This window comes from Monodon monoceros, unplaced genomic scaffold (assembly GCF_005190385.1).
Source record: "Monodon monoceros isolate NGI ecotype Baffin Bay Population unplaced genomic scaffold, NGI_Narwhal_1 Super_Scaffold_21, whole genome shotgun sequence".
NCBI classification, from domain to species: domain Eukaryota; kingdom Metazoa; phylum Chordata; class Mammalia; order Artiodactyla; family Monodontidae; genus Monodon; species Monodon monoceros.
This window is the reverse complement of record NW_021703778.1, coordinates 161913091-161927108: the sequence shown is the minus strand read 5'-3', so window position 1 is coordinate 161927108 and position 14018 is coordinate 161913091. Positions and strand designations below refer to the sequence as shown.

At 38.2% G+C, this 14018-nt stretch overlaps 1 protein-coding gene across 1 annotated transcript in view; it reads left to right on the top strand.

Moving 5' to 3' along the window:
• Positions 1–14018, top strand: part of CATSPERB (cation channel sperm associated auxiliary subunit beta) — a 128332-nt gene that overhangs the window by 86344 nt on the left and 27970 nt on the right. Inside the window, exon 18 of the mRNA XM_029236149.1 lies at positions 9902–10092. Coding sequence (XP_029091982.1) covers positions 9902–10092 — 191 coding nt within the window. The remainder of the gene's footprint in view (positions 1–9901; positions 10093–14018) is intronic.

Genomic DNA, 14018 nt, shown 5'->3' with positions numbered 1-14018 from the left:
AAAAAAAAAAAAAAAAAAGATTTGGTATTGATGTATGCATCTGTATTCACTCATATGAATATACCACAATCTATTTAGCTATTCTCCTATTTTGCCTTGTAGTTTTTAACTTTTGCTTTGTATTTTTAAGTTTTTAATCTGTCTAGAATTGATGTTGAGTGTAGTATGAAGTGGGAATCTGATTTCTTTCTTTTTTTATATATATAGATAACCAATTGTGCAAACAAGACCCATCTTTCCCCCTGATCTGCAGTGTCACCCCTGTGATATATCCTAGTTCCACATGTACATCAATCTGTCTCTGTCTCTCTTCTCCTTCATTGCTGTATTTGCCCTTCCCTAGATCACAATGACAAAATTTCTCTAACCAGGTAACTCCTATGAATAGCACCCCCTCTTGGATTTTCTTGGCCTTTGTTCTTGCATTTAAATGTTAGATTCAGCTTGTCAAGTTCCATTAAGAAAAAAAAGCACAACGACCTGTTAATAAAAATTACCTCTTGCAGCCAAATTCTGCCTTGTACCTGCAGTTAGATCTTAGGTGGAGATTTCTGATTCTTCTTGCAGCAGGATAACTCTATTTGTTCTCCTAGAATTTTAGGCCCAAGACAGCTCCCTGACTCTCCATAAGGATAGAGAGTTATCATTTTAGCTTCCCTTATCCATAATGTGTCTTTGCCTGTGCCCCAGTGATGGGTGGCTTTGCTTCCTCTCTCTCAGTAGCTTCAGGCTTCTGCTGTGTAGGGGATAAGAGGGAGGGAGGGAGCCAGGGCTTCAGTGCCAGCACCCCCCAAGCACTTCCCCCCAGCATGGATCACCTCTTTTGAGACCTGTGTGCAACTGTTGAATGCCCAGCCTCCTGTAGCTTAAGGTTTTTGCTTCTCATGAAAGAAGGTTCAGGGAAGCGAGTGATGCTTGCTCCCATCCTCTCCACCCACTCCCCACGGTGACCTCTCCCACACTCCCTTGATGCCTGCACCACCAGCAGGGACTGTCTGGTCTATTCCCTGCCCCAGTCTTTCTCCTGAGCGTCCAGGGAAACCCATGGGAAGGAGCTTGCAAGTGAGTGCAGACTCCGTTTTGAAAGGTGCCCCAGCATTTCCAGACTCACATAGCAGCACATACTTGGCCTTTGACAGTTTTTTACAATTTTAGCTATTTCTTACTTGCTTCTTTTGTGCCAGCACTGTTTTTCCGTCTCATGCTCTTCCATAAGTGAGACTGTTCCTGTGTTCAGATTCTCCTCGGAATGGCTTGTTCCCTTGGATTTCAGGTTAGTTGGTTATCTTGTGACTTTAGTATCTGATGGCTTAAGGAAAATGATGACTTAGTGATTTATCTGTTTTGTTTCTTGTTGGGTTGCTTCTTTCTGCGTTGAAAGCAAAAGCAGATGTCTTGTAATTGACTTTTGTGTAACAATCTTTTTTTTTTTTTAATTATTTTGTTCATTTATTTTTGGCTGCATTGGGTCTTTGTTGCTGTGCACGGGCTTTCTCTGATTGCGGTGAGCAGGGGTACTCTTCACTGTGGTGCACGGGCTTCTCATTGTGGTGGCTTCTCTTGTTGCAGAGCATGGGCTTTAGACATGAGGGCTTCAGTAGTTGCAGCATGCGGGCTCAGTAGTTGTGGCTCACGGGCTCTAGAGCACAGGCTCAGTAGTTGTGGCGCACAGGCTTAGTTGCTCCGCAGCATGTGGTATCTTCCCGGACCAGGGCTCAAACCCGTGTCCCCTGCATTGGCAGGTGGATTCTCAACCACTGTGTCTCCAGGGAAGCCCTTGTGCAGTAATCTTAAATGTTTCAAATTTGCTACATTCTTTTGATGATTCCAGTACTTTTTCTATATATTCTTTTGGATTTTCTGAGTAGAGGTAAACATTTTTCTAAGCAGATAATCACATCACCTGCAAATAATTTGTTTCTTTAACATTTCTTAGCATATTATACATTTTTTTTCTGTCACAGTATCTAGGAGCTCATTAAATAGAAATGAAGATAGTGGGTGTCAGTCCGTTCAGGCTGCTATAATCAAATATCAAAGACTGGGTGGCTTATAAACAACAGAAATGTATTTCTCATAGTTCTGAAGACTGGAAGTCTAAGATTAGGGTGCCAGCATGGTTGGGTTCTGTGCAGGCTCTCTTCTGGTTGTAAACTGCCAACTTCTTGCCCTGTCCTCGCATAGTTGAAGGGGGCAGGGGATTGCTCTGGAGCCCCTTTTATAAGGGTAGTAAAGTGATTCACAAAGCCTTCACCCTCATGACCTAAATCACCTCCCAAAAGCCTCACCTCTGAATACCATCACTTTGGGCTTTAGGTTTTCAACATAGGAATTTTAGAGGGATACAGACATTCAGACCATAACAGTGGGCTTCCTTGTTTCTGACTTTTAAAAGAATGTTTTAAACATTTCACCATCACGGATTATCCTTTCCATAAATTTTTTAAACTCTTTTTCATTTATAGACAGTTATCTTTTTTTTCAGTTTAACAGGTGCTTTATTTTTGTTTTTAAATGTTTCTTCTATATCTATTGAGCTTACCTATAGATATTTTTCCTTTAACTTTTTACTTAATGTTGTAAATTATATTATGGATTTAATGCTGAACCAGACTTGAAGTCACGGAATAAACCTATCTTGGTCATTGTGTATTGTCTATGTTTATACATTTCATACATTGTTGAGTGCAATGTTAGTATTTATTTGTTAGACTAATCTTGTTAATTGTGATTTTTCAATCTTCTGTATCCTTACTGACTTTTTTTCTGTTTGACCTATCAATTATTGAGTTATGTTAAAATTTTCTGATGTGATATTGAATTTGTCAGTTTCTTTTGTAGTTCTGTCAATTTTGCCTTATATATTTTGAGTCTGTTATTAGATACATATAAGTTTAGAATTGTTACATCTTCTTGATGAGTTGAACATTTTATTGGTATTTAATTATTATTTTTATATTTATAATGCTTTTTTGCATTATAGTACTTTGGTTGTAGTAAAATATACATAACATAAAATTTACCATTTTAACCATTTTTAAGAGTGCAGTTCTGTGACATTAAGTATATTCACATGGTTGTACAACCATTGCCACTATCCATCGCCAGAATTATCTTATCTTCCCCAACTGAAACTCTGTGCCCACTAAACAGTTCATTCCCCATTCCCCTCTCCCAACAGCCTCTGGCAACCTCTGTTCTACTTTCTGTCTCTGTGAATTTGACTATGAACAATTGTGGATACACCTAGATCAGTTACATAGGTGGAATCATACAGTACATATCTTTTGAGACTGGCTTATTTCAATTAGCATACTGTCCTTAAAGTTCATCCATGTTATAGCATGTGACAGAATTTCCTTCATTTTTAAGACGATAATACGCTGTTGTATGCATATGCCACATTTTGCTTATCCATTCCTCTATTGATGGGCATGGGTTGCTTCCACTTTTTGGCTATTCTGAATAATGTCGCTATGAACATGGGTGTACAGCTATCTCTCCGAGACCATACTTCCAGTTATTCTGGGTATACCAAGGAGTGGAATTGCTATATCATGTGGTAATTCTATGGTGAATATTTTGAGGAAACTCCGTACCATTTTCCACAGCAGCTGCACCATTTTGTATTCCCACCAACAATGTACAAGGGTTCTAATTTCTCCACATCTTTGCCAACATTTGTTATTCTCTATTTTTTTATTTTATAATAGCCATTCTAATGATATCTTGTGGTTTTGATTTCCATTTCTCTAATTATTAGTGATGTTGAGCATCTTTTAATGTGCTTATTGGCCATCTGTATATCTTCTTTGTAGAAATGTCTAATTAAGTCCTTTGCTCACTTTTTAATCAGATTATCTTTTTGTTGTTACCATGGTTTTTGTTTTATTTTTGTTGTTTTTAATCTGTTATTCATATAGTTGCACTAGCCTTCTTTGGGTAATGTTTGTCTAGTATATGATTTTGATCCTTTTACTGCCACCTTCCTTATGTATCTCTCATAAAAAACATATATAGGTTTTGTGGGCTTTTTTTTTAGCCAATCTCTATCTTTTAATTGGAGAGTTATGGAAAAACCCGAATGAACTTTTTGGTCAACCCAATGTATTTGAATTTATTTGTACCATCTTCTTTTGTGCTATTTGTCCTACTTTTTTTATGTTTCCTTTTTTGTTCTCTTTGTTTACCTCACTTTAAGGTTCATTTCTTCCCCTCTTCCATTTTATTTTCTTTTACTGGATTGGGACTTTCATACTCCTTTCTTTTTTTTAGTGTTATCTAAGATTTTCACGTGTGTTAACTTAAAGTCTAAAATGTATTGACATTTTTCTCCCTTTCCCACCACATATGTAACTTTAAACTCTAGGTGTCTGATTTGTCTCCACTCCTTATATTTCTCAGGATAAGTCCAACTCTGGTCCCTGTGCCCCTCAAACCTCAGAAGGCATATTTCAAGTTATAAAGTGGTCCCCTGGAAGCCCTTCTTGACATATCATGAGGAGAAGCCCTTTCTTCTTCTCCATGTAGGGTAGAATGGAGATGAGAGATGAAATGCACAGCACACCATTACTCCTGCCTTCTTTAAACTCATAAACTCCATTTATCTCAAATGGCCTAGCTTTTGTTTAGAATACCACTCTGCTGAGATGGGGAGAAGGAAGTAGAGGGTAACAACTGTGGATGCACTGAGATCAGTTAGAAGGATTTTGCAATAGTATAGGCTAAAATTTTTTGTGTTTCAGTCTAAGATGTTGATAGTAGAAATGGAGAGGAATGGATTGATTTGAGAGATATTTGGGAGGTAGACTCAACAGGGCAATGGATCCAGAGTAATTTCCATTCCTTTACTCTATTGCCTGGCTCTCTGCTTTATAAAACACATCTATGCTTGTCTTCTGCGTGCCACATCCAGCCACATCTTGTCTTATTATTGTGGGGGAATCTGAGGTTCTCATATCGTGCTTAAGAAGACAGGTACTTGTGGTAGACAGACTGTTGGGTGAGGAATCATGCAGTGTGGAAATGACAGTCTCTTGGAATTCAAAAGAGAATTTGAGGAATAAGAGGAACTAAGGTTAGATGATAGAAACAGACAAACAACAAGAACCTACTGTATAGCACAGGAAACTATATTCAATATCTTGTAATAACCTATGATGGAAAAGAATCTGAAAAAATATATATATATATAACTGAATTACTTTGCTGTACCCCTGAAATTAACACAACATTGTAAATTAACTATACTTCAGTTTCTAAAAATGGTTTAAAGAAAGATTCAATGGTGGAACACAAGGGATTCAGAACATTAGCAAGGATTTTGGATTTGGGGGGCACTACCTACGAGATGTTGGATACTGAATCAAAATCCTTTCCACAGTGGGAATTGATTATATACCCACAGATTAAAAAAACTGTATCTGCTTGATAATGGGAAGTATAGTCGTTCCACAAATGGTGAAGTATTGAGAAGGAACTTCTCTCATTTCATAACATGGTCAATTGTTTTTAAGAATCTCCACAAAATCCTAAAAGTGATAACTTAATGTCAATAATTCTACTAAATTGCTCAGAAAGAAAACATCATCAACATTTACACAAAGTTTTTGGTAAAGCTATTTGTTAATTCCATGAATATTATTGAGTGACTATTTCACATCAAGTCTTATGCTAAGACCAGGAATATAGTGGTGAATAAGACAGACAAGGTCCTTGTCCACATGGAGGTGACATTCTAATGAAGAGAGACAGATGATAAACATGTAAGCAAAAAACAAAATAGTTTTAGATCTAATACATGCTATGAAGAAAGTAAACATGGTGACAGAGGGAGTGAGAAGGGTAAGCAAACAGCTGAGAACAAAGAGCGAAGAGCTTTCCAGGCAAAAGAAATTGCAAGTGTAAATGCAGTCAGGCAAGAAAATACGTGGGTGTTTTAAATAAACAGGAAGGAAGCTGGTGTGGATGGTGCAGAGTAAGATGGTGTGGTGGAAGGTGAGCGAGGGGGTAGGTAAGTGCCAGACCATATAAGGCATCGTGGGCTGCATGAGGAGTTTACGTGTTATTCTTGGTGCCAGGGGAAGCCATTGGAGAGTTTTACATAGGAGAGTGAAATTATTTTTATTTTCGAAAAGATCACTCTGCTGTGAAAAGTATAGGACAGAATGAGAAGTCAAAGTTTCCAGGCCCCTTGGAAAGCTATTGAGGTAATACAGGTGAGAAATGAAGGCAGTTGAAGCAGGTGCACTTGAGAAAAGACAGGATTTGATGACAGATTGCCTGGTGTGGGTATTAGCAAGAGAGCAATCAAGAACTATTTAGGTTTTTGGTTTGCAGCTAGGTAGATCATGCTGTCATTTTATGAGACGAGGAATGCAGAGTTAGTCAGGGTGAGTGAGAGTTCCATATTAGAAATATTAATTTTGAAATGCCTGTTAGGTACCCAAGTGAAGATGTGAAGTTGGCAGTTGCATGGATGTACTAATGCATAGCACACAAGGTCAGAGAGGAGCTCTTCATTTGACAGTTGTTCCTGCACAAATGGATGTCTGTAGGGAAGAAAAGGCCTTGGGCACTCCAAGAAGAGAGATTGGGCAGAAGAGGAGGCCCCAGCCAAGAAAACCAAGACGGAGCAGCCAGTGAGATAGGAGAAAAACCAGGGAAATGTGGGATCATATAAGCCAAGGGAGGTGGGTGTTTTGGAAAGTATGGAGTGGACCACAGTGACCCATGCGGCTGAGAGACTGAGTAAAATAAGAACAAAGAAGTGAAGTGACCTTTGGATGTGGCAACATTCCAGGCTGTAGTAACCTTGATTAAAGCAGCTTCATTGGCATGGGGTGAGGGCAGTGGGCTGGGGACACAGCATGGGTACTAGAATGGGAGCTTAGCATTACAGGCAGTTAAGTTTGATGGTGATTGCCTTTTTGTAGTGTTTTCCCCCCTCAACAGATATTACTCTCCACCTCAGGAACTCCCTGACTCCTAATTTTAAGCCCATCCTTCATTGCCCAAACCCCATTCCTTCCTCCAAAAGCTGACTTCTTACCTCTCCTGGAAGACTGGAGCTTGATTACTCCCAAAAGCCATCCTAGACACTTGAGTACAAGAGGCTCATTTACCTCGCCAGTGGTGGAGGAAGTGGTAAGACAGGTTCAGTAATAGCCTGGCTATTGGTCAATGACTTCAGATACAAAGAGGTTAATTTTTTAAAATTACGGTAATAAACTTTACTTTTTAAGAGCAGTTTTAGGATCACAGCAAAACTGATCAGAAAGTAGAGTTCCCATATACCCCCTCTCCACACATACCTCCCTCACTATTGATGTCCTACACCACAGTGTAGGACACTATACTACAATATAATGTAGGTACATTTGTTACAATCCATGAACCTGTACTGACACATCGTCAGTCACCTGAAGCCCATAGTTTACATTAGGGTTCACTCTTGGTGTTGTACATTCTATGGCTTTTGACAATTATGTAATGACACGTATCCACCTTATACTATTAATATCATACGGAATACTTTCACTGCCCTAAAAGTCCTCTCTGCTCTGCCTATTCATCCATCCATCCCCACTAACCCCTGACATCTATACTGTCTCCATAGTTTTGCCTTTTTCAGAATGTCATATAGTTGGAATCACACAGTGTGTAGTTTTCGATTGGCTTCTTTCACTTAGTAATATGCATTTCAGCTTCCTTCATATCTTTTCATGACTTGATAACTCATTTCTGTTTACCACTGAATGACATTCCATTGTCTGGATGTACCACCGTTTTTTTATCCATTCACCTACTGAAGGACATCTTGGTTGCTTCCAAGTTTGGGCAATTTTGAATAATGGTGCCATAAACATCCTTGTTCAGGTTTTGTGTTTAACTCATTTGAATAGATACAAAGGAATTTGATTGCTGGATCTTATGGTAAGTGGCTTTCAAAGTGGCTGTACCATTTTGCATTCCCACCAGCAATAAATGAGAGTTCCTCTTCTCTACATCCTCACCAATATTTGGTGTTGTCAATATTTTGGACTTTTGCCATTCTAATGAGCGTATAGTGGTATCTCGTTGTTGTTTTAATTTGCATTTCCCGATGATATATGATGCATATAAGCATCTTTTCATATGTTTATTTGCCATCGGCATGTTTTCTTCAGTGAGGTGTCTATTTAGACCTTTTGCCCACTTTTTAACTGGGCTGTTTCTTTTCTTACTGTTGAGTTTTAAGAGTTGTTTGTATTGTAGGGGATTGGCATATGGCAATCCAAAATATACCACTTTGGCGTAAAGATTATTTTTAGCCTAAGGCAATTAAGAAGCAGACATATGAAAAAATCCCTTGCCCTCCACCTCTCTACCAAGAAAGGCAGGATGATTCCTAATCACCAGAGACAACTGGAGACTCTTACCAGTTCAGAGACACTGAGGGGAACCTGCATAACAAGCATTCCTAAAAACAACCCTTATCTTCCAATAGTTTCTCCCATATATTTACTTTTTCACTGTTTGCCTTAGCCCCTTTTTCTTTGTCTTGTCACTTCTCCACAAATTTATTGTTCTTTATTAAGATGCTAGACAAGCTCCAGGTTCCAACCACCCCTTTGAGTTACTCATCACTGAGGTGTCTCCCCTGTGTAAGCATGACACACATTAATCAAGTGTTCATTTTTTATTGTTAATCTGGCTTTCATCAGTTTAATTTCTAGGGTCCCAGGCACAGAACCTAGGAGGGTAGAGGAAAAAGAGGTTTTATTCCTCCCCTACAGTTTATTTTGGATAACAGTCCTTTGTCAGATATGTTTTTCACAACTATTTTCTCCCAGTCTATGGCTTGTATTCTAATTCTCTTGACAGTGTCTTTCACAGAGCAGAAGTTTTTAATTTAATAAAGTATGGCTTGTCAATTTTTTCTTTCATGGATTGTGTCCTCAGCGTTGTATCTAAAAAGTCATCGCCATACCCAAGTTCATCTAGGTTTTCTCCTATGTTCTCTTCTAGGAGTTTTAGAGTTTTGCATTTTATGTTTAAGTCTGTAATTTATTTTGAGTTAAATTGTTTGTGAAGGGTGTAAGGTCTCTGTGTAGATTTATTTTTTGCACATGGATATCTTAGCGTAACGTTTTAAAAATGGATGTTTTTTCTTGATTATAAAGAACATGCTCACTGTAGAAATTTCCTAAAAGGCAAATATAAAGAAGACAATTGAAATCATGACTGTTAACACCTTGATGAATTACTGATTAGTGCTTTTCAACATGCATTTCAACATTCTTCACTATGCTTCTTTCATTTTGACATTGTAATGTGACCACTTTCCTTAGGTAATTAAAAACTCTTTGTAAGTAGCATTTTAATAGATGTATTTTGCCTAGGTAGATCAGGTATTATCATTTACTTAATTTTCCTGTTGTTGGCATTTTTATTTCTAGCTTTTATGATAATGCTGTGATGAACATCTTTGTATGGAAAGCTTTTCTCCCCCTCCCCCTCTGTGTTTCAAGTTCTTTCCTTAGGATAGAGACCTGTCGGTAGATTTATGGAATCAGAGTGTGAAAAAAATAGTATTAGGGCTCTTAATGCATAATGTCAAATTGCTTTCTAGGCATCTTGTACCAGTTTACAATCCCATTAGTGCCTATCTCCACTAAATTCTTACCACTATTAAACTCTGCCTTTAAAAAACCTTTCCTAATTTGATAGGTGAAAAATCATATCCCATTGTTGTAATTGACATTTCATTGATTACTAATGAGGTTGAACAAACGTTACTCAAATATTCATTTGTTAGCCATTTGTGGTAAATTTTATTTATAAATGATATGGTTATGAACTTGCTAATTTAAGCCACTGTTTTACCCAAGTTGCATGGTATTTGTTGGTTTGTTTTTAGGAAAACTGGAACAGCTTACATAAGAAAGATATTGCAACATAACACTCCTAAAGGATTTTTGTCGTCAGTTATTGCAGAAATTGTGGATCCTTTTGGAATAGAGGAAGTGCATGAAAGCTCTTGTTTGTCTAGTTCCCTTTCCATTAATCAAGCTGGAAATTTCTCCTATAAGCTTACTCTTCAATTACAAAGTAAGTGTAGTAATATATCTCTCTGATGGCTGGGGAAAATGAGAAATTATCTTTTGGGAAAAGTGTTCATGCTCTTTTATAGAACAATAGATTTCAAAATTTAGTCCAATTGGTAATCTACAGAAGTCTACATATACTTAGATTCCTGGAGGAATTCTTTATTTCTAATATAATGAAACCTAGCTATCACTTCCTTGATATTTCATCAATAGTAACACCTATCATTTATTTCTATAATATGATGTTATTTTGTCTTTAACAGTGCTCAGGAACAGTGAGAAAAGTCAAGAAGTCCAGACTTTACCCTACATAATGAAATAATTTTGAATCACTGTCATGTAGCATATTTCTATTTCAAAGGATTATATGATAGATACATAGCAAAAGTTAGTATAGTTTATTATAAGGATTTGGGTTTTACTCTGAGTAAATGGCAAGGCTTTGGAGTGTTTTGAGCAGAAAGTGACATGATTGAACTAGCTGCTCTGTTGAGAACAGACTGGGCATGTGACAGAGAGAGGGCAAGAAGGAAAGCAGAGAAATCATTTAGGAGGCTATTGCAATAATCAGGTGAGAGATCCTATTAAATGTAAGATGTCTGTTACTCATCCAAGTGGAGAAATAAGGTAGATATATAGAAAGACAAGTCTGGAGTTCAGGAAAGACCTCTGGACTGGAGAAATACATTTGAGTAGTCAGAAGGAGAAGAGAGAGAGAAAGGAGCAGAAAAATTATTTGAACAAATAATGGCTGAAAACTTCTATAACCTGGGGAAAGAAACAGACATCCAGATCCAGGAAGCCTATAGAGTTCCAAATAAGATGAACCCAGGGAGACCCACACCAAGACACATTATAATTAAAGTGTCAAAAGTTAAAGACAAGAAGAGAATCTTAAAAGTGGCAAGAGAAAAATAACTCGTTACCTACAGTAGAACCCCCCCCCATAAGACTATCAGCAGATTTTTCAACCGAAACGTGCACATCAGAAGGGAATGACATGATACAGTCAAAGTGCTGAAAGAAAAGAATTCCCAACCAGGCATATCTATCTACCAGCAACGTTGTCATGGAGAATTGAAGGAGAGATAAAGAGTTTTCCAGACAAGCAAAAACCAAACGAGTTCATCATCCTAGACTGGCTTTACATGAAATGTTACAGGAATTTCTTTAAGGTGAAACAAAAGAGACCTAATCAGTAATAGGAAAATGTGTGAAAGTATAAATTTCACTGGTAAAGGCAAATATATAGTAAAATTTAGAACAATCTTATGTTGTAAATGTGGTAGTTAATCACTTATAAAGCTAGAATGAAAGTTAAAGACAAAGGTAGTAAAAAAACTAACTACAATGATTAGTTAATGGATACACAAGATAAAAATATGTAAATTGTGATATCAAAAACATAAATTGGGGGGGATAGAAATGTAGATCCCTAGAATGCATTCAAACTTAAGTTGTTATCAACTTAAAATAGACTATTACAAATATAAGTTGTTTTATGTAAGCCCAGTGGTAACCACAAAGCAAAAACCTATAGTAGATACACAAAACAAACAGGAATCTAAGCCACTACAGATAACCACAGAAAGTCACCAAATCACAAAGAAAGAGAGCAAAAGAAGAAAGGAACAGAGAAAGTATAAAACACCTGGGAAACAATTAACAAACTGCCAATAAATACATACCTATCCACCTTAATACATAAGGTGGTTTGTATTTGGCCTTAACATGTTAACATATACATTCTTTGGTGCAGGTATGTATTTATCCACCAGTAAACACATACCTTCGCCTTCCCTGGTGGTGCAGTGGATAAGACTCCATGCTCCCGATGCAGGGTGCCCAGGTTCGATCCCTGGTCAGGGAACTAGATCCCACATGCATGCTGAAACTACGAGTTCGCATGCCACAAGAAAGGAGCCCCCATGCCGCATCTAAGGAGCTGGTGAGCCACAACTAAGGAAGCCTGGAACTGCAACTAAGACTCAGTGCAACCAAATAAATAAATATTAAAAAAAAAAGACAGGCAATAAAAATTGTTGGGGAGGATATGTAGAAAAGGGAATCCTTGTGCACTGTTGGTGGGAATGTAAATTGGTGCAGTCACTATGGAAGACAACATAAAGGTTCCTCAAAAAATTAAAAATAGAACTACCACATGATCAATCAATTCCACATCTGAGTATTTATCCACAGAAAATGAGCATGCTAACGTGAAAAGATATGTACTCCCCCTTGTTCATTGCAGCATATTTACAGTAGCCAAGATATAAAAGCAACATGTGTCCATTGATAGATGAATGGATAAAGAAAATTGGGGGCTTCCCTGGTGGCGCAGTGGTTGAGAGTCTGCCTGCTGATGCAGGGGACACGGGTTCGTGCCCCGGTCTGGGAAGATCCCACATGCCGCGGAGCAGCTGGGCCCGTGAGCCATGGCCGCTGAGCCTGCGCGACCAGAGCCTGTGCTCTGCAATGGGAGAGGCCACAACAGTGAGAGGCCCGCGTACTGCAAAAAAAAAAAGAAAATTGGGTGTTTTCATATATATATACATTAAAATATTATTCAACCATAAAAAAGGAGGAAATCTTGCCATTTGCAACAACATGGATGAATTTTGAGGGCATTATTGTGAAATAAATCAGACAGAGAAAGACAAATACTGTATGACATCACTTATATGTGAAATCTAAAAACAAGCAAACAACAAATAAATAAACTCAGAATAGATTGGTAGTTGCTAGAGGTGGGGGTTCAGTGAAGGGATCAAAAGATACAAACTTGTAATTATAAAATAAATAAGTCATAGGAATGTAATGTAAAACATGGTGACTATAGCTAACACTGCATTGTATATTTAAAAGTTGCTAAGAGTGGGCTTCCCTGGTGGCGCAGTGGTTGAGAGTCCGCCTGCTGATGCAGGGGACACGGGTTCGTGCCCTGGCCTGGGAAGATCCCACATGCTGCGGAGCGGCTGGGCCCGTGAGCCATGGCCGCTGAGCCTGCCTGTCCGGAGCCTGTGCTCCGCAACGGGAGAGGCCACAACAGTGAGAGGCCCAAAAAGTTGCTAAGAGAGTAGATCTTAAAAGTTTTCCTCACAAGAAAAAAAGTTGTAACTATGTGTGGTGATGGATGTTAGCTAGATTTTTGTGGTTATTATTTTGCAATATATACAAATATTGAATTGTGTTGTACACCTGAAACTAATGTTATATATCAATTGTATCTCAAAAAGGGGGGGGGAATCAAGTGGTCAGCATATATGATAGTTAATGCTATGAGATCAGATGAGATCACTGGGAAAACTAGTGTAGGTATAGAAATGAAAAAGTCTGAGGTCCAACAGTTAGCGGTCAGAGAACAGGAAGACCAGATGGTCTGCTAGGAGAAGAATTAAGAGAGAGCATGTCTCAGAAACCAAGTGAAGAAGGTACTTTAAGAAGGAGGGAATGATGCTGTGCTACATGCTGCCAAGAGGTGAGGTAAGATGAGGAGAGAAAAGTGCCCAATGGATCTGTGTCAAGTCATTGGTAACATTGATAAAAGCTATTGTTGGGTGGAGTCATGTAGACAAAAGTCTGATTGTGTTAGGTTTATAAACTTCTGAGAGGCGAGGAATTGAAGATAGTGAATAAAGGCAGCCCTTTCAGGGAATTTCACAATGAAGCGGAGGAGAGAAATGATGTGGTAGTTGAAGGGAATGTAGGAAAGGATTTTTGTTGGTTTGTTGAAATGAGAAAAATTAGAGCGTGTGTGCATAATAAAGGGAATTATGAGATTCTCTTCTGACTACTTCTACTTATTTTTTCAGAACGAGGTGAGTATCATTGTTGACATGTTTCAAAAACATTTAAAAATGATGAGTTCCCTCTCCTTCAAACAGCCCATCTTTTGGCTTCCCTCATATCCTCTCTGATGGATTTTCT